At 40.6% G+C, this 26540-nt stretch overlaps 1 protein-coding gene across 4 annotated transcripts; it reads left to right on the top strand.

Annotated features, from left to right (window-relative positions):
- Window positions 1-771: 771 nt before the first annotated feature.
- Window positions 772-26540, top strand: LOC128741124 (centrosome-associated zinc finger protein CP190). 4 transcript variants are annotated; one of them, XM_053836707.1, is made up of 3 exons: window positions 772-902; window positions 11973-14358; window positions 24810-26540. In XM_053836707.1, the coding sequence occupies exons 2-3, from the start codon at window positions 12036-12038 to the stop codon at window positions 25997-25999; spliced, it is 3513 nt and encodes a 1170-aa protein (XP_053692682.1). In that variant the 5' UTR covers window positions 772-902; window positions 11973-12035; the 3' UTR covers window positions 26000-26540. The 4 variants fall into 4 exon arrangements, with proteins under 4 accessions (XP_053692682.1, XP_053692683.1, XP_053692681.1 ...); XM_053836708.1 differs by lacking the exon at window positions 772-902 and adding an exon at window positions 1823-1846; XM_053836706.1 differs by lacking the exon at window positions 772-902 and adding an exon at window positions 10947-11349.

Raw genomic sequence — 26540 nt, 5'->3', positions numbered from 1 at the left:
ATTCTCCATTCCGCCAGCAATATCAAATGGGGGAAAAACGCCCGATAAAATTAAGATCCGTCAGAAAACAGAACGAGGATGATAGTGATTAACTATCCGCCTTTTCGCGCGCCCAATGGCGGCTAGTGGGTACACTTTTCGACAATGTTTATTTGTTTTTGGAAACTCCGCTCACGTGCGCTTGAAACTTTTACAACAATCAAGGCTGGAAATATCAACTTGACGTGAATAAAGTTGCCAAAGGCATGCTAACGTTTTTCAAAAGTTGTACCCACTAGCCGCCATTACGCACGCGAAAAGGTGGATACTGTACTGATACTTCTTAAATTATTCATAAAATATCGATACTCTTCTATCAATAGAACATCTTAAATTACGTAGTAATGCAGCTCTGTGATGGGTCACTAGCATTGATAAACGCACCAACAGCAAGTTCGTCAAATAGGAAAATAAAACTTGAATAATAAAATTCTTGTTACGTAAAGTGGTTCCGTGGTCCTCAATGAACATTATTAGTAACGCATCATTCACAAGCCCCTTTGTCACAGCTCTGCCCAATGAAAAAGCCCGAGAAAACTCGATCAAAACTATTCTTCTTTACCGACAGCGTTCGAATTAGCGAGTAGCGACTCTCTCGCCGCAGCAGTCGTAAACTTTTTCGTCGACGCTGTGCCGCTCTAAAAGCTTTACCGTTCTTCACAGCGAGCGAGCTTTTTTTGTGTCGGCGACAATGAACAAAACAGTCTACGCAAAGATGGAGCTAAATTTTGTAGGAAAATTTTCAATGTAAAAAGTGCTAAACTAGGTAAAAATTCTAGCAGAAAGTTCTACCTAGACTTACACCCGGCGATTAAGGATTAAGTGAAGCTCAAGTGAAATGATATGCAGCCTTCATAAGCGAGGTGGGTGGTTAGATTATTATGGCTACTGTATGAAGGCAATCTGCTTGTAATACTGGTAAAATTGAGCCGTTCGTGGTAGAAAGAGGTGAGAGATACGCGGAAGCAGCCATCTTGGGAGCCAATCGAGCAGCGAGAATTGTCAAAAGGGAGCCAATCGAACACGCATACTGTTTGCTTAAATGTTTGATTAACAAGTATTGAAATAGTTATGAAATCTACTTAAGCTATTGTCACGCACCTTGAATATTATACTCGGACACCGTATGTATAAAGCTTTGCAATGCATTTTACACTGATTAAGTTGAAAGATATATCGCTCTATTGTGCAAAATTGATGTAAATAAAACAAGCGAATTATGTTGAAAACAATCAAGTCACACTGCTACAGCATTTTGCTCTGCAGCAAGTGCTGGCAGTTTTTATACACTGATGCCAAATCGTTCTGTTTTATTTGCATCAATAATTTTGCGCAATAGAGCGATATATCTTTCAACTTAATCAGTGTAAAATGCATTGCAAAGCTTTACACTCAAAATAATTTTCACGTCGAAATTACGTGAAAAGTTATGTGATTATTTTCCATCTAACTTTTCCCGTACTATTTACGTGAATTTAACGTAGTTTGCATTAGTATGCGTGCATTTACGTGGAAATCAGATAGATGTTATTGTATTTTCCAATAATGTTCAACTGAAAGTCACGTAACTCCCTGTAGAGAAATTTATGTGATTTTTCACGTGGAAAGAACGTGTGGATTATTTTGCGTGATATACACACTGTGTCCGAGTATAATATTCAAGGTGCGTGACAACACCTTAACCCTCTAACGGGCAACACCGTAAAAACGATGCGATCAAGCTCACGACTATTTTGTCATAAAAGTACACAGAAAAAACCTTAAGTTCTGATTTTCATGCAAAAATAATTATCTGGAGGAACGTCAGGTAAGAAAAAGTCCAATTTCTCTTTCTTTTTTCATGTCTAACGCTCTGCCCAGACATTTTTTTTAACTCAGATATATTACAAAGTTAAAATAATGCATGAAATTCACTCATAGAAATTTTTTTTAAGTCAATCATTTTATTCTAGATGTCCTTTTCCTTCAAAAGTAAAAAAGGGAATATTCGCGCATTAATTATTTTCGGGATTTTTCGGAAGTTTTGCTTTTGAAAAATGATAACTTTTGAATGCATCGTCAGAATGTTATGATATTAGTATCAAAATGTCAAGAAATCTGTTTTGAACACATTTTGCATATTGCCAATTATAAACAAATTTCGTATGCGGCTCTGGAGCTCCAAAAGAGTAGAATCAATATGTATAGAATGCCAGTGTCGCTGTTTTACTACAGGACTCATTGTGGTAAACATGGTGCTAACAATCTGTATCAAATCTGTGAATCGGGAACTTCATTGTCAAAGTTGCTCATTGTTATTTATCTGTTCTTTATCTGTGTGCTGGTTGGTGCTGTCATCAGTGCGCTCATCGCTGTGTTTTCATGGTTTTCATGCCAGTGAAATGTTTTTAAACGTTCTTTTTCTTTTCGTCCGGATGTATTGAATCCCACAACTGCGCCCTTTTGCACCGATTTTTTCAGAAATTTGCAACAAGCAAAGTTTGCAATCACATTACTTGGCAACCATATTTGAAATTTTAAACTGGTTGTCAAAGTTTGACAATGAGATTCCCCTTTTGATGAATCTCAGGCACACACACATATGCATATATAATGTAAATACATTATCTGAACATGTGTGATGTTTACCACACGCACTGCAGCGACACTGGCATTCTATATATATTGATTATACTTCTAAAAGCGAAAGCCGTCTACAGACGGTCTAACCCGTTAGAGGTTTAAGTAGATTTCATAACTATTTCAATACTTGTTAATCAAACATTTACGCAAAAAGTATGCGTGTTCGATTGGCTCCCTTTTGACAACTCTCGCTCGCAAGATGGCTGCTTCCGCGTATCTCTCACCTCTGAGTATTTCCATTCCAAACTATCCAGCTTTTTACGAGCCATAATGGCGGACGGGTTCGTAATATTTGAACAGCATTTTTGACATTTTCCTAATACATCGCAAGTTTTCTTTCCGTACATTCCTTTAGTTTTACCGTGAACACGCGGAAAGAAAACATGCGATGTATTAAGGAAATGTCAAAAATGCTGTTCAAATATTACGAACACGCCCGCCATTATGGCTCGTAAAAAGCTGGATATAAAGTTCGGCCGATAGAAAACCAGACCAAATGGCATACCTGATTCTTATCCAGCTTTTTACGAGCCATAATGGCGGACGTGTTCGTAATATTTGAACAGCATTTTTGACATTTCCCTACACTTCTCAAAAAAATCGGCACGTCGCATCCACGTGAAAAATCATGTAAACTTCTGTACAGCAACTTACATAAGCTTCATATACTAGTTAATGGGAAAATTGATACAACTTACCGGGATCGCACGTAAACTGGTTAGTATGAGTGCGAGTTACCAACAATTCATGTGAATGTTACATGAAAAGTGTGATGGATGAGAATTACCTATGTTTCACGTAAACTTGACGTGCTGATTTTTTTGAGTGTAATACATCGCACGTTTTTTTTCCGCGCGTTCACGGTAAAACTAAAGGAAAGTACCTACCCCGTAACAAAGTGACAGTTATTAACAGTTTCCCATAACACCCGCCAGTGTCAAAAATGTCGCGACGATCGTTTTTACGTGCCGTTCAAAATTGACGCACCTTCGATTTCCAAAGGAAATATTAATTTTTGTTACGTTAAATGTGAACGCAAAAAGCTGTCTGGACAACGATTTGAAAAGTGCGTGTTGATTATTTCAGCATAGTTTCATGTTTTCGGTAAAACTGTTTGAATTCTTGGTGGGTTGTTTGATTGATTTGTTTACAAGATAAAAAGCGGTATTTATTACAAGATTGTCACTCTTGTGTACGAGTTGTCTGCTGTAAAGTATTTAAATATTGCTTGTTTCATTGAAAGTTATCCGCTGCGCAATTCAAAATGAAATGCTCTTTCATGATTGCTGGATCGATTTTGTCGTTAACAGAACAAGTTAAGCAAAATTCAAGAGTAAATCCAAGCAATTGAGATCGTTGCAGTTGTACAAAAACACTCTGTTACATGACAGAACTAAAATACTCTATTGAAATAATAAACCAATTCAGATCTTATATGCACAAGGGATTTTTTTGCCAAAACAAATGATAATAAACTCTTTCTACGATATTTACGCCGCTTTCAAACATCTGTCGTGAACCATGAACCAGCAGTTTTAGGTACGTTTGATTAGTATGGGAGCTGTCACATTGTTACCGGGTTGGAAAGTACGGAAAGAAAACGTGCGATGTATTAGGGAAATGTCAAAAATGCTGTTAAAATATTACGAACACGTCCGCCATTATGGCTCGTAAAAAGCTGGATAGAATTAAAAATCAGAGGGGTTGTGCACAAGACACGACCGCATATGTGACGTAGGATCACGTAAGTCTCTTTGTAGCGATAGTAGGATGTATCCATGTATATAATAATACGATTCCTCATATATACAAGCCATGGGCGTAGCGACGGGGGCGGGGGGGCGGTGTGTTTGGGGGTTCAAACCTCCCCTGGGAGAAAATTTTTTATACACTTTCAAGCTTGAAATTTCACAGCCAGCTGTTGTTTAAAGCATAGGAAAATGTACGGGGCTGATTGTACGATCCCCGTCGGCGTCGTGAACTGGGAACTCGGTGGTTCGTGCTGTTTTAAGCCCCATTTAATTCGATCTTGGGTTACCCGTCGCCCATTTTTCAGGCATCTCTGAAGTAGCAGTTTTTTACTTAAAAAATAAAAAATGTCGCTATAGACCTGGACGAGCTATCTCGTACGTTGAGTCTCTCTGTGCCGGTGTCGGTGGGGTTGTTGTATAGAGCCGTTTTCCTTACGACGTAACTGGTTCACTGTAGTTTACCGACTTTCGCCAAATGTCTTCCCAAGCAGGGGATGTTGCCCTTGATTCATGTACCTCCGCTACTCTTCGCTTTCAGCTTGTACTTCGTCAAATGTCGTCCGCAAAGGCGCGTAAGTCCTCCGTGAGCATGACCTATCGGTCTAATAGGGGGTTTGTACATTGTCAGGTTCCTAAGGTGGCTTTTGCCTCTTAATCACAGCGTTTCGCGAAGCTCAAAATAGGCCCATTGCACCTGCTTTGCAGTAGTAGTGCGTTTTACATGAGCAGAGCTAAATTTCTTGACAAGAGATGTTTATCTCCTAGTGAAATTTGGTCTGCTAATCCCGGGAAGGTTATCGGTTTCATAAACCATATTATGCCTGACTGGGAACGTGCAGGAGCAAATAGCTAGTTGTCTATAAATGGCAATTGGCTTGCATGGCCCGTACGGTAACAGGGATATACTACAAAAGTTCAAATTAATGGACAAAGTAGTCAAATCCCCTTCAAAAAAAGGCCCGTTACGCTTGATTATGCCGCTGGATGTCCTTATTTGTGTTGTTGTCCGCGGCTACCAGCTATCCCACATACACGAGCTCATCTACCACTTCTGGTTCGTCGCCGTCAACGATTACCGTCCGCGAAAAAAGCACGTTCGTCATTTGGTCCGCGTTAAATCAGACCAGACCGAATCGCAAAATTTAAAAGAATGTGTTGAAACTATTTCAACAGGATTTCCGGAATTATGATTCTCAACGAAAGTAAATTCACCACGTGATTCGTTTGTATAGTGAGAATATAATTTTCCTGCCAACAAGATTTATACATAATGGTATTACTAGCATTGCGATGGATATTAATGAATAGGGCTCGTAACTTACGTTTACTATCCCTTTTTTAGTTTCCTCTAGGTTGTGCCGAGTATATGTTGTTCAAAAGTGGTTCTATATAAAAGCGTGAATTATTTAATATTCTCGTTCTTGGCATTATCATTAACCTTACCACTGTATCGGCGAAATCTTAATTTAGGTTAGCAAATTATTGAACAGGTTTAATGCAGATTGTTCACTAGATAAGTATAGATAATAAGTATTAATTAACTTTAGATATTAAGCACTAGATAAGTTTTTCAGTAAATAAGTAAGCTTTTAAGTACTTTAACGTTGAATATAGTAGCAGTGGTTTTTCTTTAGCTTTAAGTTTTACGTTGTATCAGGAATCGAACTAGACATCTATTGATCTTTACCAAACATTTGTTTTTGCAATCTGTCATTCCTTGACGTCTTTTCTGTCGCCGCAGGGCTGGGAGCAATCGGACAGCTATGGTAAGGTAAGTTAGCGCGTCGGCCAAATGGGGTAGGCCAACAGAATGAGTTAATGACAGCAAACGATCAAGAATTTTTTAAGCTACATTTTACTCTAATAAGACTACATAAATGTTGCAAACAGCCAGTGTTATGAGATGATTTCGAACAATTAATAGGTACAGCTACCATACAGAGCAGTAAATTTTGAACGCGTTTTTCTCGAAATAAGATTTTTGTTACTTGGCTCGGTCTGACTTAACAACGACCAATTATTAAGTTATTATCATTCATGTATTTGGTCTTCGATGCGATGCGATGATTTAAAGCCCAATCCTGCTAGGCTCCGCCTTCAGTCTAGCACAGATGGCCTTCGTCGTGGCAAAGTTTCTGTCACCGGATTAGCCACCTGGCAAAGTCATCTGCTTAGCCAAGAAGTTTGCAACATTTACTGAGAATCAAACCTCTCTTTTCGAAATTTGATCGTCGGATCACCTTAAGAGCGGTGTTGAGAATCATACAGGATAAGTTGTTCTTAAGCACCCCCGCTGCGTCTCGAAGAGACTCAGTTCTATAGACTTTAACAGCCTCTCCCAGCCGAGATTCGAACATACAACGTGTGTGGTATGCAGCCACCTGATAAATAAGTGTATAACACGTATCGTGAAATATACGACAGACTGCGCATCAGCATATCCCTCAGCGCCAGCCCGAAGTCGTGCTGTTCGTTCTTCGGTTTTCGTATGCGTTGTGAGTTCGGACATCTTTCGGACATTGTTCGGGGACGTTGCCATCGTAAGATGATCTTATCCCTCATTGTGTAGTTAAACTCCTTGAAGGTAAGTTGTGTGTTCTAGATGCTGCATGTTGGGTGATTCCCAGCGAATGGCCGTTTTACACACAACGTACCTCAATGCCTGCTGGGAAGCCATAACTATAACTCTGTTATTTCAATTTGATTTTTTGTTTGATGAGCAAAGCAAAGCCGTGGGTATAAACGTCCTTTCTAAGACTTGACCCTTCTTCATCGACAGACTTCGCAGTCGGCTACTAGAGTACAGGACAGTTACGACGGGGTTAGTGTAAAAATCCTACTGACTCTATCTTGCAGCATCGTCTAGCCGAGATTGAAACATGCGACGAGTGGCTTGTGAGACCAGCATCGTACCTCGAAACCAACTAAGCGGCATTTGTCTGAAGAACACTCAATTTGAACCAAAATAGTTTTTAACTGAAAATAATTTTCCATTTCCTGAATAAGCTGCTTACGGTTAGGCTATGTCAGATTTGTTCTTGTAAACCCCCCCAAGGAACTTTTCTGGCTACGCCCGTGATACAAGCTACATACGTAACGTTTATCAAAGTAGTAACATTGTATACATTCAATCCTCAACCGATTTTGGAGTTATATCCATGAATTGATTGAATCTATTTTATTAAAACGAAACCAAGTCAGTAACTAAACCAAACAATAAATAAATTTTTTATGATATGTTTCTACGTTGAATAGTGCTTTTCCTCTGGTAATCGGTAGACGGTACGCGCGAGTTTTCAAAAAGTCGAAAATTTTGCGCAACTTTTCTGCGGCTTACAAAATAACACTGATAAAGCATTTACAACCTGCAGACGTTTTGGAAGTCGCAGAAAATGTCGCCCGTGACCAGAAAACTTATTTCCGTCATTTGTTGGTCGTCCGCAATGGCGAAAAATTCAACTTTTCCCTCGTTGCCTGTATTATTGTGGTATTAACTGGGCTAGAAAAGCCAAAGCAAGAAAATATAATAAACTCTTCAATTGTTCTGTGGCCCTTAAAAGGACCGATTGTTTGATTATCATAACTCCAGCTTGCAATAAACTTGCACTAACGCACTTAACGTATTTCTCTGTTCGGAAAATTGGAGTACCGGTAACCGCTAAACAGGCACGGCTTGTTGCAACGGACCAGCCGGAAAGCCTCAGCGGCTATGCGATCAACGAAACCGTTCGTGTATGGTCCTGAATCACGATGAAGTGCCACCCCAAATGGCCAGCTGCAAGTGACGTGGGATGCTTCTGGTCGTTTTGTTGTCGCGTGCAGCATGTTTCCTGCCAGTTCCAGAACTTCGGCAGCCAGATATTCCATCACGGTAGCGAAACGAGTGCTCCAGCTCTAAGACACACTAAGCATACTTTTGTTTCCTCAGCAACCGATGAATACGACCGAGACCGACCGGGAACTGCAGACGTGCACGACTGCGTCACCGCTCGTATTGCCGTTGGTGGTACATCTCAATAAAGAATTTTCAAGCCAATTAGCAATCAACGAGAAAGGGTATACGATTCCATTTAATTTTCTTGTAACTTTGTTATAGTAGAAGTAAATGGAACTTTTCATCAACTTTTTCGGTGATTCCTGAATTGTACCAAGACTTGTTCGATAATAATTGGAAATTATTCCAACCAATCACAAAGTGACAATTTCTAGTACGACCGAGTTAGTTATTTTCAATTTTTCAATGACGCGCATTGAAAATCAATAGTTTTCTATACCCAAGTAACCAGTGAGCACTTAAAGAAGCAGAAATCTAGCTTTTTATTAGCCTATGGTGCACACCATATCGTGCAGCATAGTTCAATATGCCAATAAAAAGCTGCTAGAAAGCCGGTTTTGGCGAAATATCCGGCTACATTAGTGCTTGGAGATTTACAAATGTCATAAAACGTAACACCTGTTGCGTAACGGTAAAACGTCAAACATAAAAAAATGCGAAAAATAATATTGTACATCCTTTCTTTATCTTCCCTCTCTGTTATGCTTATATAGCGTACTTTGTTGACGTTTCAAGATTGCTTTTTTGTTATTTTCTTTTTTGGTTAGAATTGAACCGCCAGCCAATCTGTCGATTACGTGGCTTGAAGTGGAAGAGTAGGGCAACGCCTTTACCAGTTGATCTGTTAACGGTAGTTGCGAATCAGCTGCCAATAGCTCTACTTAAATTACCGAAATTCCTAACGCGGATATTTGATTTGCTTATCAAGGCGGAATGGAGGGAAAGATTTTGTTTTTCACATTTCTTCCATAAGTTGCACTTTGGGAGAATTACCTACCTTTTATTTTCTTTTTATGTGATGGCATACATGTATAGAAATATTTCTTGCATATTATTGTCAATTGCAAGGAAAATTGTCCAATCAATAAGTGCGCAATCGCTCACAAAAGTGCTATTTTAGCTTAAATCGTTTCGGTCTCTTCGGCGCACTTATTGCTTGGAAGATAACGAAAAAGTGCGCCGAAGATACCGAAACGATTTAAGCTAAAATATTGTTGTTGCAGTTGAAAACCGTAATAACCGACTCGCGACATTCGGTTTTATTCTTGTTATGTGTGTCGCATCTATGTCGCACGTGGTGCGCTGTATAGCGCATCAATGTGCGAACACAGCGCACCACGTGCGACGTAGTTGCGACACACAGAACAAGAATAAAACCGAATGTCGCACGTCGATTATTACGGTTTTCAACTGCAACAACAATAGCACTTATATGAGCGATATCGCACTTTGGATGGTACAATTTTCCTTGCAATTGACAATATCAGTATGCATATGCCCTATAGATTCGTGTTAATGTTTAGTCAATCGGTGGTGCAAGATTTTGCGTAAGATAAAAAGAGAGGGAAGCATTTTTTCTGTTATCACACGTACGTTCGCAAGGAGATTTCCTGCAAGTGTGAGCAGTGTTCAAAATCTCTTTTGATGCCGGTAACGGCAATAAAGCTTGCTTAGAGCACCTAATCAGCTTTTCATAGTGCTTCAAGTAATTTTTAATTCAGCATTGAGAATGCCGTTTTAAAGCTGCTATGCTTTGACAATGCGGAATTATATCTGGCAGCATGTAACTTGCAAATATAGAGCAGCTTTCAAGCTTAATTCAGTGCTTAGCGGTTACCTGGGTATTTTCCAAATCGGAAATCTATTGAAAATTGACTGAATTATAAGCCGAAGCGTGAAAACGCGTTTCTACTTTGATGACGTCATTTCCAACAACTAATCACGAAGCGAGAATTCTGGTAAAACATAAGTCCATTATTTTCACTTTTTTAATAGTTTAACATCAAGAATTCATACTTTTGAATGCATACAAGATTTTCCGATCGATTGGTGTAAGAATATTGAAGATCGTTCGGGAAACCTCTAAGTTATTAGCGTTCAAAACCTGGGGTGATATTGCGACTCTCGTTTCGAGTGATTTTAGTTTGTTTCGCCCATTCGTTTAACGTGGTTGAAACGAACCAAAGTCACTCGAAACGAGAATCGCAATGTGACCCCTGACCACTTTTCGAGAAAGATTTTTTGGAATGACATCCTATACCAGCTACCTTCCTGAAAGACGTAGTCCTACGTCAAAAGTTATTTACCTAAACTGGATTTATATAGGTAGCAGAGCTTCCGTATTTCTTTTATTTTAATTTCAAATCAAATAAAAAATATTTTTTGAAATTGGTGAATACCGCCCGTAAGTGATCCCGTTACCCTCTACAAGCTTTTGCTCCTAACTGTATTTGTTTTCCTGCAACTTGAACGGACTCTCGAGTAAAAGCTTTTATCAATAATTATTTTCGTATACCTCACTCGTGTGAGACGATACTTCTCTAGTGAGTAGCGCATCGATCGGTTATTCTCTTTTTTCTCCCATTACGAGATAATCGATCAAAAACAATCAACTTGCAGCCAACTTCGGCTCGGGAGCTTTTTCCTATGCCTGAACGTCGCCATCTTAGTTTGTATGGAAAGTTTTGTCGAGCGAGATTGTTCGCGACGGTGACGGCGGTGTAGCTCAAAAAGTGGTGCTTGTGGACGTCGGCAGTAACTTTCGAAATTAAAACAAACGCATTGTTGCAATTGAAGAGCAATCGGTTTCGGTTCTAGGCGGGACAGTGATTTAAAATTTGGCTTGCTCCGTATTTGCCGAAAGAACCCGTGCATTTCTCCGACTTGAAACGTTGGTTTTTCACACTCGGTGTACGTAAATAGCCGAGGATTAGTGTAGTGGTGGTGAAAATTTCTGTTTCCTAAAAACCCTTAAAGTGATTGTCTATTACGATTTTTGTTTGAAAGTGAATCAGTAAATTATAGTGCCACATCAAGCTGGTTCCGGCAATTTAGTGGAATCGAGTGCGGGTTGTCCCGAAAGAAATTTAGTTTCCGTAGTAGGTAAGATGCGGTCGTATTTTTTAAATGTCATTTTTGTGTATGTTTGTGACTAGTGACCAATGTGTAAATGTAAGGTGAGGAGCAACTTAACGTTTGCCTTAGTTTAAAATAGTGTAAATATTTCTGGAAGAATAAAAGTTTTATCAAAGCACTTGTAAATTTTTGAATGAAAGTTGAATAACTGCTTGTTAGTTCATTTTGTAACTTATACTGGATGATATAATAGTAATAGTTAAATGTATCACGAGTTTGTGATTTTTAATGCAAACGTGCTACCGCCGTACCTGTGTGATACAATACATGGACTTTAGGCGAAACGACGCTTATTTTACCGTTCAAACTAGCGTTATGGGGTGTTCAAAAATTAACCAAGAAAAACTAATAATTCTACTTCATGTAAAGTCAAAAAAAGTTTTACTGTAATATAAACTGTTTGTGCGAGTAAGAATGCATTTTTAAATGCATTTCAATATTTGTCATCAAATAACATAACCTTAAAGGTGCTTAAAGTACATAATACTGAACGCAATTCGCTTCGACGCGGCACGGCATAAATCGTAACATTAAGCATGCATTTGAATAAGTATTTATCTAAACATATGTTTTTCTTTTTGTCATTGCAGAAATCCTGATGTGAACATATTTGACCTTAAGCGAAATATTTAGTGCATAAATACCAAGCAAAAATGACTCGCATTACGGAGACCAAGTCGGTGAAGGTGGATAACTGGGGGGTATTTTTCCTCCAAAAATTGCAGAACTTCTTTAACAAAACGGATCATTGCGATTTAACGTTGCAGTTCAATGATAATTCCCAGCTGAAGGTGCATCGTTTGGTTCTAAGCGCCTGTACTGACTACTTCAATATGTTGGAAAATACCTGTGAAATGTTCGAGGATGTGTTAATAATGCCGCTTGACCTACAGGCAGATGTGATTGTCCCTATCGTAAACTTTATGTATACTGGAACATTAGAGTTCCAGTATAATATGTATGATAAGCTGCTGAAAACAGCTCGAGACATGAATATGACAGTATTGCTAAAATTGCTTGAAACGCACAAGCAGGCAACGTCGCGTTTGATGCCAGGCGGCCGACAACCGATTTTGCTAAATAAACAGGCTCCAAACCGCGGCAGACCTGCAGCTTCCAGTAGTGTAAACTTCCAACCACCTGGCATGGCAGCCAAGAATCCGAGACATCCCGTTCCACACAGTAGAACGCCGGCAATGGCACAGCGTGCAGCTCCAATTGTGAAACATCAAACAACGATACGTCCCGTATCAGTGTACGGAAACAGTAAAGCAATGAAAGAAGCTAAACCAGGTCCGTCTAGGTACGATGAAATTGCGACCACGGACACCTTCGAAGGTCAATTCGATGATATATCGTATGAAAGCAAACCTCTTGTGACGGCAGACCAGATCAAGAAGGAAGATGAGCCTTTCGAAGAATTACGCAAAGGTTACACCAATGTCAGTGTTGTTAAGCGGCCAGCCACAGCTATGCTATCTGCTCCGCCTGCGAAAAAGCCAAACCTAGAAGAGGTAAAAGAATTCACTGAGGCAGCTAGGTTGCGAAGTCAAATGGCTACCGAAGAGGATGATTCGCCTGGGTTTGCTGACGATACACCCTTCGACGATGATGACGATGACGAACCGCAGGCACACCATAGTCGGGCGCCACCTCCAAAATCTAGCCTCAAGACAGTAATTAAACAAGAAATTAAAACTCCACCCAGTGCGGGGGCAGTACGACAAATTACGGTTAGAGATGAGTCTGGCAGTGTTGACCATGCTAAAATCATAAGCGAAGTGCTGAAGAAATATCCACACTTGGTGAAAAAGAACAAAAATATTAAGCTCAAGATAATGCAGAAAACATCGCCGTCTGCAGCGCCTCAGACCAAGCAAGCTCCATTGAAAATGGAAGTGCGAACAGCGACTCCGCTTCGGCAGGATATGTCGATGGTTCGAAAGGCCACCGAAGCCATTCGGCAGCATCCTCAAGCGACATCAACTCCGGCACAGGCACCGCGTAAGATTGACTCAAAATCTATGCACAGACTAATTGCTAAAGGTGCAGAAAACATGACTGGACCATGGCTCTGCCTTCGTTGCGGTATTAACGGGCGTCCCATTTCGATACCTGACTACAAATCCTTCCGCAATCATCTGACCGTGAAGCATCGAGAGCGAATCGATTCGCGCATTTGCGAACATTGCGGTTGGAAGGCAGAGCAACGGAATCCTCATCTCTTCTATCACTGGCTAACAGCTCACAATATTAAATCCACCGTTAAGTTCCCGTCATGTTCCGAATGTGGTCATTCTGCGATGAACGACGCAGCCCTGCAAAAGCATGAAGAAGAAAACCACCAGCGGGGAGATTTGCAACAGTGCATTTATTGCAACAAAGTGTTTGCCAAGGAGATGGATCTTTACGAACATATGAAGAGTCTCCACAAGGAGAAAGCACGTGAAGACGGTGTCATTGATTTTTCCGACGATGAATATCACGTAGATGAGGAGGAAGAAGTTTCGGGTCAACAATCGCAAAACTCCAGCACGGAGAGTAAAATAAAGATTCTTTCCAACATTACGTTCAGTAATAGCAGCGCCATACCGTTCGTGATCGATCCCAGTCAGGCGCAGACCGTATCGCAAATCGGGGGCAAATCTCAAATTCAACTGCAGCAGATTACGCTGGAACCGTCGTCGGAAGCGGAAGCTCTCAGTAATGTAGCTTCCGGGATTGCAACCAGTCTTGGGTTAGTGGATAACGCCAACGTCGTTATCGAGGATTCCAACTTCCATCAGTCCGGTCAGCATTACATCGAACATCAGCTGGCAACGGTACACGGTGAAACTGGAACCACGACAACGGTCACGGCTGCCGGCGGTGGATCCGAGCAGCTAACCAAACTAATCACCGAGGATGGAACGGAGCTGCAGCTAACGCAGAGCCAAAAGGATGAGATTATCTCCCAGCTGCAAAACACCGCAAACGGTAATGATTATTTTAACTTTAAAGTTTTGTAGATTTTAGTTGGTAGTTGTCGAAATTTTGTTTTGCTAACTTAAACTACATTCATTATCTTAGAATCATCCAATCTGCTCCGTTAATCGGTTAATCGATTATTATTATCTAAAAAGTTGATGTCGTATTAAAAGTTACAGTTTTCTCATTCAGAGCATTGGTAATGAATGCGACAACGCAGTTCCTTCCGAACTTACAATTAGTTAAAAAACAACACGATTTAATACACATAATTTGTTACCCATTTAGATTCAGTGTGGGTCGAACCTACCTTCTTATCCTATAATAGCGATTACTAATTACTACCAGGAACTCTCGTTTTATCCTCTTCTACAATTGTTTAATTGTGTTGTAATCACATTGTAGCATATTTATAGATCATTTAAACAAACATGACACCTGCTTCTATATTTTTGGCATGTTGTTATTAATAACATTTTTACCTTTGTTATACTATAACAAAGGTTTAAAAATTGGTCGAAATACACAAAGTTGATCTGAGGCCCGGAGGGCCGAGTCACATATACCAATCGATAAGGTTCGACGAATTGAGCAATGTCTGTGTGTGTGTGTGTATGTATGTATGTATGTGTGTGTGCGCTTCATTTTTTATTTTAGCTATAGTTGCCCTATTGTAAGTTATTGCTTAAAAATATCGATTATAGGGGTGTTAGGATATACGCAAAATGCACCCTACGATTGTACTCTCAATTAACTTGATAGAGCTTATTTTGGTCACCTTACTTTATATGAAATGGGGCCGAATAGCCAAGAGAGACTCCGTAGTTCCACCATTTCACGGCCTGCCTAACTAGCGAATATGAGGTGGGCCTAATATACAACAGAGTCAAAGCTGTGGTGAGGGGCCATGGGCCAATCTAATTGAATGTACTTACTACAGTTTGTCTGCGAAGAACTTATAGACATGCAAATATCTGTATATTTTCTGATAGCCAGGCTGCTTTAAAAGCACTGAAGTCAGTTTCGTATTCATCTAAACTGGTTTGGGAATGCTTTCAATTACTACAATAGGTGGCTAAAAAAACACAGTAAGTGTTTTTTTTGGTGGTTTGGGCACTGTGGAATTGAAGGCAATGAAAGAGGGGATCAGTTGGGAAAAACTGAATTGATAAAATCTTTCATTGGACCAGAAGCATTCTCTATAGCGTCAGCATGTACCTTCAGAATGGAATTTAATAACTGGGAAAAATTAATGATAGATGACATATTGAAAAATAATTTAACAGTTCGCCAATCAAAGCGATTGTGGAAACTGTTTCTGATCCAGGGTTGCGTACAATGAAATGAAGTTGGATCGATGAGGCAGCTCACTTTGTATTTTGGAAACGGCATCGTTAGTTTTTCGGCAACGGACCGTTGGCCAAGCTTCTGCTCTGTTGCTCCGTTCGTTATTCACTTCGTTATTCGTTCAGCAATATCTGGCAGTGCTCCTTTCAACTGACTACAACCATCACTATTGGTAGTTCCTTACATCGTTTATGCAAAAACTGTCATCTCCGCCGGAGAGCACGCCGTCTTCCACGCGTCGTACTAAGCGGATCCTTTGCAGTTGGTTCAATGGCACCGTGAATCTACCTTCACTGCTCATTCATCTTCTACCCATTCCCATCTCCTATAGGAGATGGTATACCAAATCCTTCTGCTGTTCTGATATCCATTGATTCAGCTCCCTAGCGTAAACTGCCCCCAACCGCTGAGTATTGAAACAAAGTTTCCTATATAAAGATCCCAGCACATTTGGCAACTGTACACGAAGTCGATGTACGATTCCCGGAAAGTCTTCATAATATCCAACGAGTACCGTCCGTAAAATAACGAAAAGTATGCGTAACAGAGAAACGTGGAGAAACATTTCTCTGGATGCGGTAAAGTTCACAAGCCTCAGACAGCTTTGACTGGTCGACAAATAAAGGTTATGCAGGGTGTCGATTACCTGGAAAATCAGGGAAAACCTGGAAATGTCAGGGAATTTCGTTTTAACCTGGAAAAGTCAGGGAATGTCAGGGAATTTCATTTAAAGTCAGAGATTTTTGGCACTGGAAGAAAATATACCGGCGCTTAGCAACAGTCTGCAAGGATAATATTTATTTCTAGTCTCTGGCACCTTTTTGTTCAATGCCTCAGCGTGTGTCCAAATGAAATAAAATATAACACGTTATTTTTACTCATGTGCATCCTATTTGCTGTGTGTATATTTCAAAGAGTTTCGAAATTTAGAACTTCATGAATATACCTCTGACCCACCTAACCAAACAACGTTTCTCAACAATGGCTGGACCGATTTAGGTTTCAACTGGAAGAGCTCACAGCCTAATTGTTCATTATTTACTGTCTGAAAATTCTTCGATGTTGATTGGATATTTAGTTCAAAAGTTGTGCATAAAAATTTAATTATTTTGTATGGAAAATTATATGAAAAGTCTGTACTAGGTTGGTGGATGTTGACACGCCAAGTGTATATTTTTTAGTCTATACAGGACTTTTGTTTGAACAATAATTTCTCTGTTTTCTTAGCGGCCAATTTAGCAAAATTTCTATGTTTCATTTAGCAAAAGACCATTACTTGAAACTGCCCAATTTTGCATTCAGATAATTCCGGATTTCCAGACCGAAATCGCATTGTAACGTATTGTCGTATTGTAACGAAGACTAATCAAACTGAACCAAGACCAGACCGTCATTTGTTTGAAACTCGACTCGACTCGGAGATAGAACCCCAAAGTAGCTCCAAAGTAGGATCGAATAAAAGCAGAACGTCAGGTTTTAAATAGTAGAACGAAGTAGTTTGCTTAATTTTCACTTTGCACATAGAAATTTCGCATAAAAAGATGAATTTGAACTGAAAACGAAAAATGTATTCATCAAGAAATCAAAATTGAAGAGTACACAACCAATTTAAATAAATAAACGCTTTGAAAATAGAAATTAACGAGATATTTTGCTTCTGGATTTTTTCGAAATATTCTTTGAAAAACCTGGAAAAGTCAGGGAATTTTATTTTCGCTAGATAATCGACACCCTGTGTTAGTAAGAATCGGTTGCTTGCCAAAATAAACTTTGTTTCATAATTTTGATTATTTTTGTAATTTTACGATAGGTTTAAGCTTTGCGTTGCGAAAACGCAACGCCAAGAAGAAACGATATTCAAAATTTGCAACGGGAACGTTTGTTTTCGTTCGATCGCTGCGGTGTTTCTTTTGATGTCGTTGCTTTTTAGTAAACAAATGAATGTAAATCTTATCCTTCGGTTGGTCAAAATATCCCGGAAACATTATCAAAGTTTACATAACATAAAATTCGCAGCTTCAAGCACTGATGGCAGATGGAGTAGCCGTTGTGATAAGAGTGTAATAAATTCGTTAAAGTAACTTTGCCTTCGGAATTTATGGAGGAATTGAGTGACAGCAACGACAGTTTCATGGACTCAAATTTAATGTTACAACCGTTTTGGAACGTGTTGGTAGGTATTTAATCATCTGCGATGACATGCATTTAGCATTCAAACTGCATACTATGCGTCATGGTGCAAAGATGGTCTCTAACCCAAATGTTTCGATATTCATCATAAAACGTAACATGTAATACATGTAATCTTACTCGTTCATTTAATCTTTATTAATACTCAAAATCCGAAGTTTGATTTAACGGTAAGGAAATGTGAAGTATTTATATGCACAATAATGGAAGTATGCAAAACCGGTATACCCTTACGCAACGTAGCTTTGCGGGACACAGGGTCAAAATTAAAAATACATGTCAGTGGCATTTTCTTAGTTGACCTAAAAGAGAATTTTCCTGAAAGTTTCAACTTTCTATCCCTGCTGGGAAAAGTGTGGGGCTTAATGGGTTAACGACTAGGTTTTTCCTTTCTCACCAATGGATATGCACTTCCATTGAGGATTTTTACATAATGGTTTAGGAGCTTATCGTCGATCCGTTCAAACCTCGCCCTTGACGTTACATTGGGGGCAGAATGCAGGATCGCGTGATGGACTGGAACGTGATTAACGAGAGGATATATCTATTACGGATAAAAGGCCGTTTCTTCAATGACGCCATCATAAGCGTGCACTGTCCACACGAAGGTAGACCCGACGACGAGAAGGAAGCGTTTTATACGTAGCCGGAGGCTACATACGATTCTCATTTGTTGGGAAGTGATGAAGCGTATGGTGCAAAGAATGATAAATTGGATGAACTGGACAATTTCGGCATATGGACCAAAAATATATCGGAAGTGCCCAATATATAACTGGTGACGGTAGCTAAACGCAAAAAAACCTTCGGGTGTCAACCGAAAAATTGTGGGTCGAAATCCCATCTGTCATTGCACTCCCGCCATATTTTTGGTCCATATGTCGAAATCTAATTTATCATTCTTCACAACATACGCTTCTTCACTTCCCAGCCAATGAGTTTTACATTCGACTGCGTATCAGTCGGGGACAAGTACAAACTAAAAATCAACATACGATAGCTGTCCTCACGGGTCATCAAGAACGTCATCGGGGATATGAACGCCCAGATTGGCAGACTGGTGATCGGGCTCCATAGCCTGCACACCAACATAAACGATATCGGCCAGCGATCATTCATCTACTGATGATTTGATGTACTTTCTTTCCCCCCAAAGATATCCACATAGTCACCATGAGATCGCTTGACCAACGAACACTAAACCAAGTCGACGACACTCATCGATGGCCGGTTTTTCTCAAACACCGCCAACGTACGCTCTTTACGGGGTGCGATTATCTACTCGAATCATTACCTAGTAGCAGTGCATGTGCGCTCAAAATTATCGACGGTATATACTTTGCGACAAAGCCACCCTCCTCGGTTAAACATTCGGCAATTAAACAATTCGCAAGCTGCTGAGAACTATGCGCGCTTTCTGAAAGAAGCTCTACCTTTACCCGCGGAGTTCGGTGCTTTGACTCTCGAAAACGGATGAAGCAGGATACGCCCGGCCGCAACTGCGGTGTTAGGTGACGAAACCTTTCGCACGAAATGACGAGTTTGACGGGGAATACCAACAAGCTCTGTAAAGAAAAAGAGAGCTTGGAAAACCTGTAAGGATTATCACGAGGTTGAATTTATCTTACGGACATGGACACCGCCGATCCGGCAGAACGGCTATGGCTTTTACCTGTCACCAGGAGGTTCTCATCTACAGCCCGGATGTCGTTGGCTAAGCTGCATCACCATGAGCCTCTGGGTCTGCCTCTTCTACGCTGTCCTTGCGGATTGCAGTTGAGTGCTTCTCTGCAGATCTCGTTCGCTCCTTTCGTCAGGGTGTGTCCGATCCACTTCCACCTACGTTCCCGAATTTCTGTTGGTATCGGCCGTTGATGACAACGAAGATGGAGTTCCTCATTGGTTTTCCAGTTGTCAGGTTACCAAGCACGAATGATGTAAATACCTACAGTTTTTGCGTTGTCTCCGTTGAGACGCACCTTGTTTCGCAGGCATACACCGGTACGGATTTACCGTTTGAGTTAAAAATTCGGGTTTTCGTATGTAGCTGCAAAAGCTCCCCTGACCTTCCTGATCCGTGTGGCTATATCAGTCTTGGTAACACCATCGGGTGTTGTCTGGCTACCAAGCTATTAAAAGACATCTACCTGCTCAACTTGTCCCACTACTATGAAGTTAGAGGAATTGTCAGTATTTACTACCATAAACTTAGTTTTTACTACATTGACTGTGAGACCTGCTGCCTGGAGCTCTCGTAGAGGTCATCTAACTTGCTCTGCATATCGTTTCGGCGTTATGCGAGCAAGACAATGTCGTCGGCTAGGTCGAGGTCATTTACCTGCTCCATCGTTAGAGGATTGCAAGGGAATCCTCTATTTGGCCTACTGTCAATTGCTTCAATATTTCATCCATAACGATGAGAAACAGAAGTGGAAATAAAATGCAGCCCTGTTTCATGCCAGCACTAACGCCTGCACGACCGTTAAAGGGTCGGGCAAGACGCTGTTTTGTAAAACTTTGCACGAGAATGTCGCGTACTGAGCCTCGATGAGCTGGACTAGCTTATCTGGAACTCCTCTACGTCTAAATGCGAGATGTTTTCGTGGTTGAGTCGGTCGAATTTCCTTTCGAAGTCAACGAACGACCAGCAGATGAGCGTCCTGGAATTCGTTGATCTGCTCCAATATAATGCGGAGCGTTGTGGTCTACATATGACTGGTCAGCACGGAATCCAGCTTGCTGCCGCCGAAGAGTAGCGTCAATCTTCTCCTGGATTCGATTGAGGATTACCTTACAGAGTACTTTGAGAATAATACAGAGTAACGTGATGCCACGTCAGTTACCGCATTCAGTAAGGTCTCCTTTTTTAGAGACTTTGACTAATATGCTCTGCATCCAGTCCACCGGAAAATTTGCGGTTTCCCATATAATGCTGAAAAGCTGGTGCATCATCTAGGCTGACAAAGATGGGTCAGCTTTAAGCATTTCGGCTGAAATACAGTCTATCCCTGGCGCTCTGTTAAATTTCATATTTTTTACTGCTACCTGCATTTCATTCGTTTCAGAGTTGATGTGATTAATGCGACGAACTATTGGCGCCATGCGCAGCTGGTTTTGTTGGTATCTGAAATTTGAAACACGAAAGAGATGTTCAAAATGTGCAGTCCATCGCTCAAACTGTTCTGTACGATCAGTCAGTAATTGACCAGGGGTGACATTGCGATTCTCGTTTCGAGTGATTTTGGTTCGTTTCGCCCATTTGTTTAACGTGGTCGAAACGAACCAAAATCACTCGAAACGAGAATTGCAATGTCACCCCAGATCTGTTCTTTAGCGGTGCCTTTGTATTCATCCTGGCACCAGTAAGATCACCGTTGGCAGTGGCGGTTATTACTTCTTTGGATAGAAAGTTAGTCCAGACCCTCCAGTTCGGTGTATCGTTGGCGGAAAGCTTTCTCCGCTCGTCAATCGTCCTCTAAGTTTCATCCGGAATCCTTTCGTGACTGGTCATGAAGAGAGCGTTCTTGATGCCGGTCCATTGTTCTACGACAATTCCCCTAGCTGGCATCTCCGAGGCTCGGGAGTCAAGTTGGTTGACAAAGGCCCTTTTGACCTCAGGATTCTCCAATCGGCGGATCATAACCCAGCTTTCTCCTCCCGTCGTTGGACACGTGCGACGCGTAAATACTTTGTGATAAGAAATACTACTCAGTGATAAGAAGGTTAAGGTCGGAGGCAATATCAGCACTGCATTTGTTGCGTACATCAAGAAGGCTCCTTCGCCATTTTCGGCTGATGCAGATGTGGTCGATTTGGTTTTCTGTTCGGCCGTTGCGGGAAACCCACGTGACTTTATGTACTGGTCTATGGGGAAAGAGCGATCCACCAATGACCATGTTGTTATTACCACAGAATTCTGTAAGCAGCTCCACGTTTTCGCTCACCTCTCCTAGGCCACGGCGTCCCATGATGCCTTCAAGGTCCGCATTGTTTGAGTCAATCTTCGCAATGAAGTCGCCCATGTAGATTTGGATGTCCCCTTTCGGGATTTTCTCAACCACGCTGTTCAGCGCAAGCGCTGAAGAGCAAGACTTGCACGGATGACGTCTTGTGTTCGTCAGTACCCCGCCAGCGGACCACGCTCAGTTCCAGGATTTCAAGTTTCAGACGGTCAGCTTCCCTTGCAAGTTGTGCCAGCGGACCCTCCTGGGCAAGAGTCAGTATATTTCATGTTCCGATTTGTGTCCGTGTTTTTATGCTAAAGGCCCGCAGCGATTTCTTTAATTTTAAGTAACGTAGAATTTTCGGGTACAGCAGGTTGTTAGCCTAAAGTTCCTATCCCGCTGACGGGGCTGTCACCTTAGTGTGGGCGAGAGCCTTTGTGTCCCCTTTCCTGTTTGCGTACGACAGCCGAGGTTGCGTACCCCAGCCGGCACCACGTGAAGGTAGGGATAAGAGTTAGTGAACAGAGGTTATATATATACAGAGGACCCCCGTTCGTTTGAACGATTCCTCATGCAAACTAACGGGGTTACTTTTTAATTTGAACAACTGGTAACCCGAAATATGCTGAAACCGCTGTGAACTGGCCGCCCTGCTCTTTGTTATTGTTTTGGTGGTTTGTTAGTCGGCAGTTGCAAGTGCGAATATTGCATTTTCTGATCGAATTTCTATCTTAATCGTTAGGAAAACGAAATGTGAAACCGATTAAACACGCTAGGTCAGTACAAACAAATCGTGTTTATGTGCATTGTCTGCATAAACAAATGATGTTATGTTGAGAATGACATTTGAACCATTTTTAATTTGTTCGTCGTGCAAACCAGCGGGGTTCAGATTAAAAAGTGTTCAAATTAAAAATGGTCAAACGAACGGGGGTCCACGGTATATAGGTTTGTACATGTTCATTCTTTGCAAGGCCTTTACGCTTAATCGTTTTCGTGATATTTTCCAACTTATCCAATAAAAATTACTTGATTTTGTGGAGGCGATGTAAGCCAGTCGTCGCATGTCCGTCGCAGTGTCGAACGCTGAGGTCTTGCAGTTGGCCTCGTAGTACGATATTGGTCTAACGAACCAGTCGTTGTATGTTCGAATCGGGACTGGAGAGGTTACAAGAGTCAATGAGATCGTTGCTCTAGCCCCGCAGTTGCCTTGCACTCTTACAGCTGGCTGCGAAGTCTCTCAAATAGAAACAAAAGGTCAAGTTTTGAGACCGGTAGGCCCTAGGCTTTGTTTCGTTTTTGACTAAGTGCAAGATTTCCATCAAAACCGCTGACTTGCTTCGAGACAGACGCTGTTTAAGTTGCCCCTTACTTAGGGCAGCCCCTAGTTTTACGCTTCAACAACAAGAGATTTTTCGATATTATGCCATTTACTGGTAATATCTGATAACGGTAGAAATACTTGTTGCGAGATCTAGGTTGCGAGATGTTGAAGGCCACGTTACCTAGGAATAGCTAGGAAAAGCTCTACTGCGGTGAGAAGATCAGTGATTCTCACGAACCGATCTCCGTGCAATGTACAGTATCGCGTCGCTCGAAAATTGGACGGTTTGAGAGATAATAAAAACGTGTGATAAGCCAGATAGCCGGATTCAAGTCAGTTACCTCGTGGCGTTGTAAACAGCAATTAACTAAAATCCCGTGTCTGAGCTAAAAATAAAAGAGGGTATTACTAGAATTAGCACGATCAGTTGCAAAACAGGAGACCAAGGGTCTCATATGGGACCCAATAGACTTGTAGTTTTAGAACCATCTGAACAGTATTAAAAACATTGTACCAAGAGGACTAGCTATTTTGCCAAACGTTGAGAGACTCTGGGCCCCATTCTCACACAGTCATTCAATCAATATTTTTTTTGTTGAGAGCACAATTTGTGATTCTGAAAGTCACCATTCAGATCAACTGAAAGAGTGCATGATCGATGCGTTACACGACGACAATCCACTATAGACTATACCAAAATGCGTTTAGGTAGAGGGTGTTCAAATCTGCATTATGAAATTCATTAATGTTCCCTTGAGGTTATCTAAAACGTAGTTGAAACTACTCAGAATCCTATTAGAGAATTTAAACCAATAATTGAATTGTTGGTTTAAATTCTCTAATAATTATGCTGTTGAATACCATCCTCCAACTTTTAAATTCAAGACTACTCAGAATCCGAATTTTATACTTCAAGAGGATCCTGAATGATTTATATGGGAGAATTTTTAAAAAAGCACTATTCAACGTAATGAATCCTGTTTAAATGCGGTATTATGACACCTAATATCCAAAATGCAGCTCTTAAAATTTGCTGTATTAACTTGAATTCTTGAAAAATATATTAGATTACTTTTGGCGTAAAACGGAAAAAGTGATTTGAATCATGTCGACAATATGTACCGTTTCTTGAGTAAAAAGCAAGCAGCGTTAAATAAACCGCTTTTACTATATGATAAAATATCCTCTTCATAACATACACACTGCAAATTTGTAAGCATGTGATAATGAATTTTCAGCAATTTTAAAATTGGAATACTTGTTATTAAAAAGTTCATGTTCGCTGCACGGTTAGGTGGAATAAATAAGATTTTAGAATTTGTGCAATTTCGTGCTTGTGTTCTTATTTATGATTTTGTGAAACACCCTGTACCTGGGAGTGTCATTAGTTTGCCATAAAATTGAAGGTAATTGCACGTGTCGAAACTCGAAACATTGCTTTTGATCGATGGAGTTGCCAAAATTCGCCTAATAGTATACTATTAGCTATTCACATTACTGCAACATGCGCTATATTGGAGGGTTGATGCACCTAGCGCAACATGAATATGTTCATATGCAATCGAAATTTTTGCACCATGTAGTAATACGATTTGTTAAAAAAAGATGTATTATCCACATGACATTTACTAATTGTTCACATCTCTTTCTTTCAGGTGGCAACGTGGTGATGGTTCTCAACGACGATAATTTCATTGGTGGCCCCGGTATACAGTTGGCCGATGGATCACAGCTGATGAATGCTGCCTCTGTCCCTGCCGGACAGGATACTAACATTGTCGTTATGTACAGTCAACCCACAGATGGTCAACTAGTGACGACTACCAATACAATCACTACAGCAAATTCGGTAGTACCCGTTGGACCTGCTGCTGGCGTGCATGAGGAAGAAGTTGCCACAGAAGACGAGGCCAATAAAATGGCAGTAGCAACCGAAGACGAAACTTCACAGGTTTCGACACAGCCTTCGGAAAAAACTGGCGATACTCAACCAATGGAAGTGTACACGGAATGCAGCCAGGATTTGCCAGCAGAGGAGAAGAATAAAGACGCTAATGTGTCATCCGAAGTAGAGCGACCGGTCAGCCAAATGGAAGACGACGACGATGAGGAAGAAGATGAAGAAGCAAATGAATCAAAAAATTCAGAGGCCGAAGAAAAAGCGGCGAAAGAGCGGGAAAAACAGAAACTAATATCGGAATTAGAAGGAGATTGGTCCGAAGACACTGAAGAACAACCAACAGCAGCTGAGGAGAAAACAGAGGAAAAGGTAACTGAGGCAAAATCACCTACTGTTCAGAAGGAGAAGCCTGCCGCAGAAAAACAGGAAGATAAAAACAAGGAAGAAGAAGAAGAAATAGGACAAATGTTAAACGAATGGAATAATGAAACTAAATTCAATGAAAACGATTCGGATGGAGATTTGGAGAAAAAGTTAGAGAAAGTTGTGGGTGGAAAGAAAAACGAATCAAAAGAGAAAACGCCCATGGAAACTTCCAGCGCCGATAACACGGCCGATACGGTGGATGACAGTCTCAATAATAGCGGAACACAGGTCGTTATAATGGCTGCAGAAAGTGAAACTGAAGTTTCCGTAAATGAGTCCGATGCCGAAAAGGCTACAGAAAATAAGTCGGAATCGCTAGTGGAAACAGAAGAGCCGGAAAAGACAGCATGTACAGCAAAAGAAGAAGAAGACGCCGATGACGATGAAAAGGATTCAACGTCGAAAACGGATCAACCTGCTACAGAAAAGGAGGAGACCAAAAGCGAAGATGACAAAACGAAGTCTAAGGAAGTTGTCAGTTCGCTGCTAGGAGATTGGGATGAAGACGATGATTTGTAAAAAAAGGAATTTGCAATCGCGCATCACACACAAGTGACTTTTAATAAGATGAACCATAAAAAATTTGTGCTAGCAGAAGAAGCATTAGCGTTAGTTTTGAATAAGAGTAGCATTACGAACAATGTTATTAAATATTTAGAAATTTTATTTTTCGTAAAGTAATTGTACCGTACCGTACGTCTTCTATGTACATTTAAATTCATATAGAAATATTTGGATGCTTATGAAAGTAGATTTAACATTGCCCAAAAACTACTTTCAAAACCATCGAATTATAACAACTGATTAAATTAAGTGATGTTGTTCAACCATCAATTTGCCTATTGAAGAGGCAAAATGATGATTGAAGGCCAACATCGTTAAAAGGTCCACTCTTTTTTTTTTAACTTGGCATGCTTCATGTATTTGCAATTATCAATTAATAATCCTAGACCATTTGAATCTTTGCGTTTAACGTGTCACGTGAACATTAACATTTTAGGTTAATTTATCCTGAAAGTACTAAATGTTTTCTTTTATTTCTCCTAGGGAACATACAACA

This window comes from Sabethes cyaneus, chromosome 3 (genome assembly GCF_943734655.1).
Source record: "Sabethes cyaneus chromosome 3, idSabCyanKW18_F2, whole genome shotgun sequence".
In the NCBI taxonomy this organism is placed as follows: Eukaryota; Metazoa; Arthropoda; class Insecta; order Diptera; family Culicidae; genus Sabethes; species Sabethes cyaneus.
This window is presented reverse-complemented; position numbering and strand designations above follow the sequence as displayed.

Bases quoted from the DNA above. Each gene is read 5' to 3' on its own strand.
- LOC128741124 (XM_053836707.1), top strand. From the start codon at position 12,036: ATGACTCGCATTACGGAGACCAAGTCGGTGAAGGTGGATAACTGGGGG. The intron at 14,359-24,809 runs GTAATGATTATT...TCTTTCTTTCAG, and splicing joins GCTGCAAAACACCGCAAACG to GTGGCAACGTGGTGATGGTT.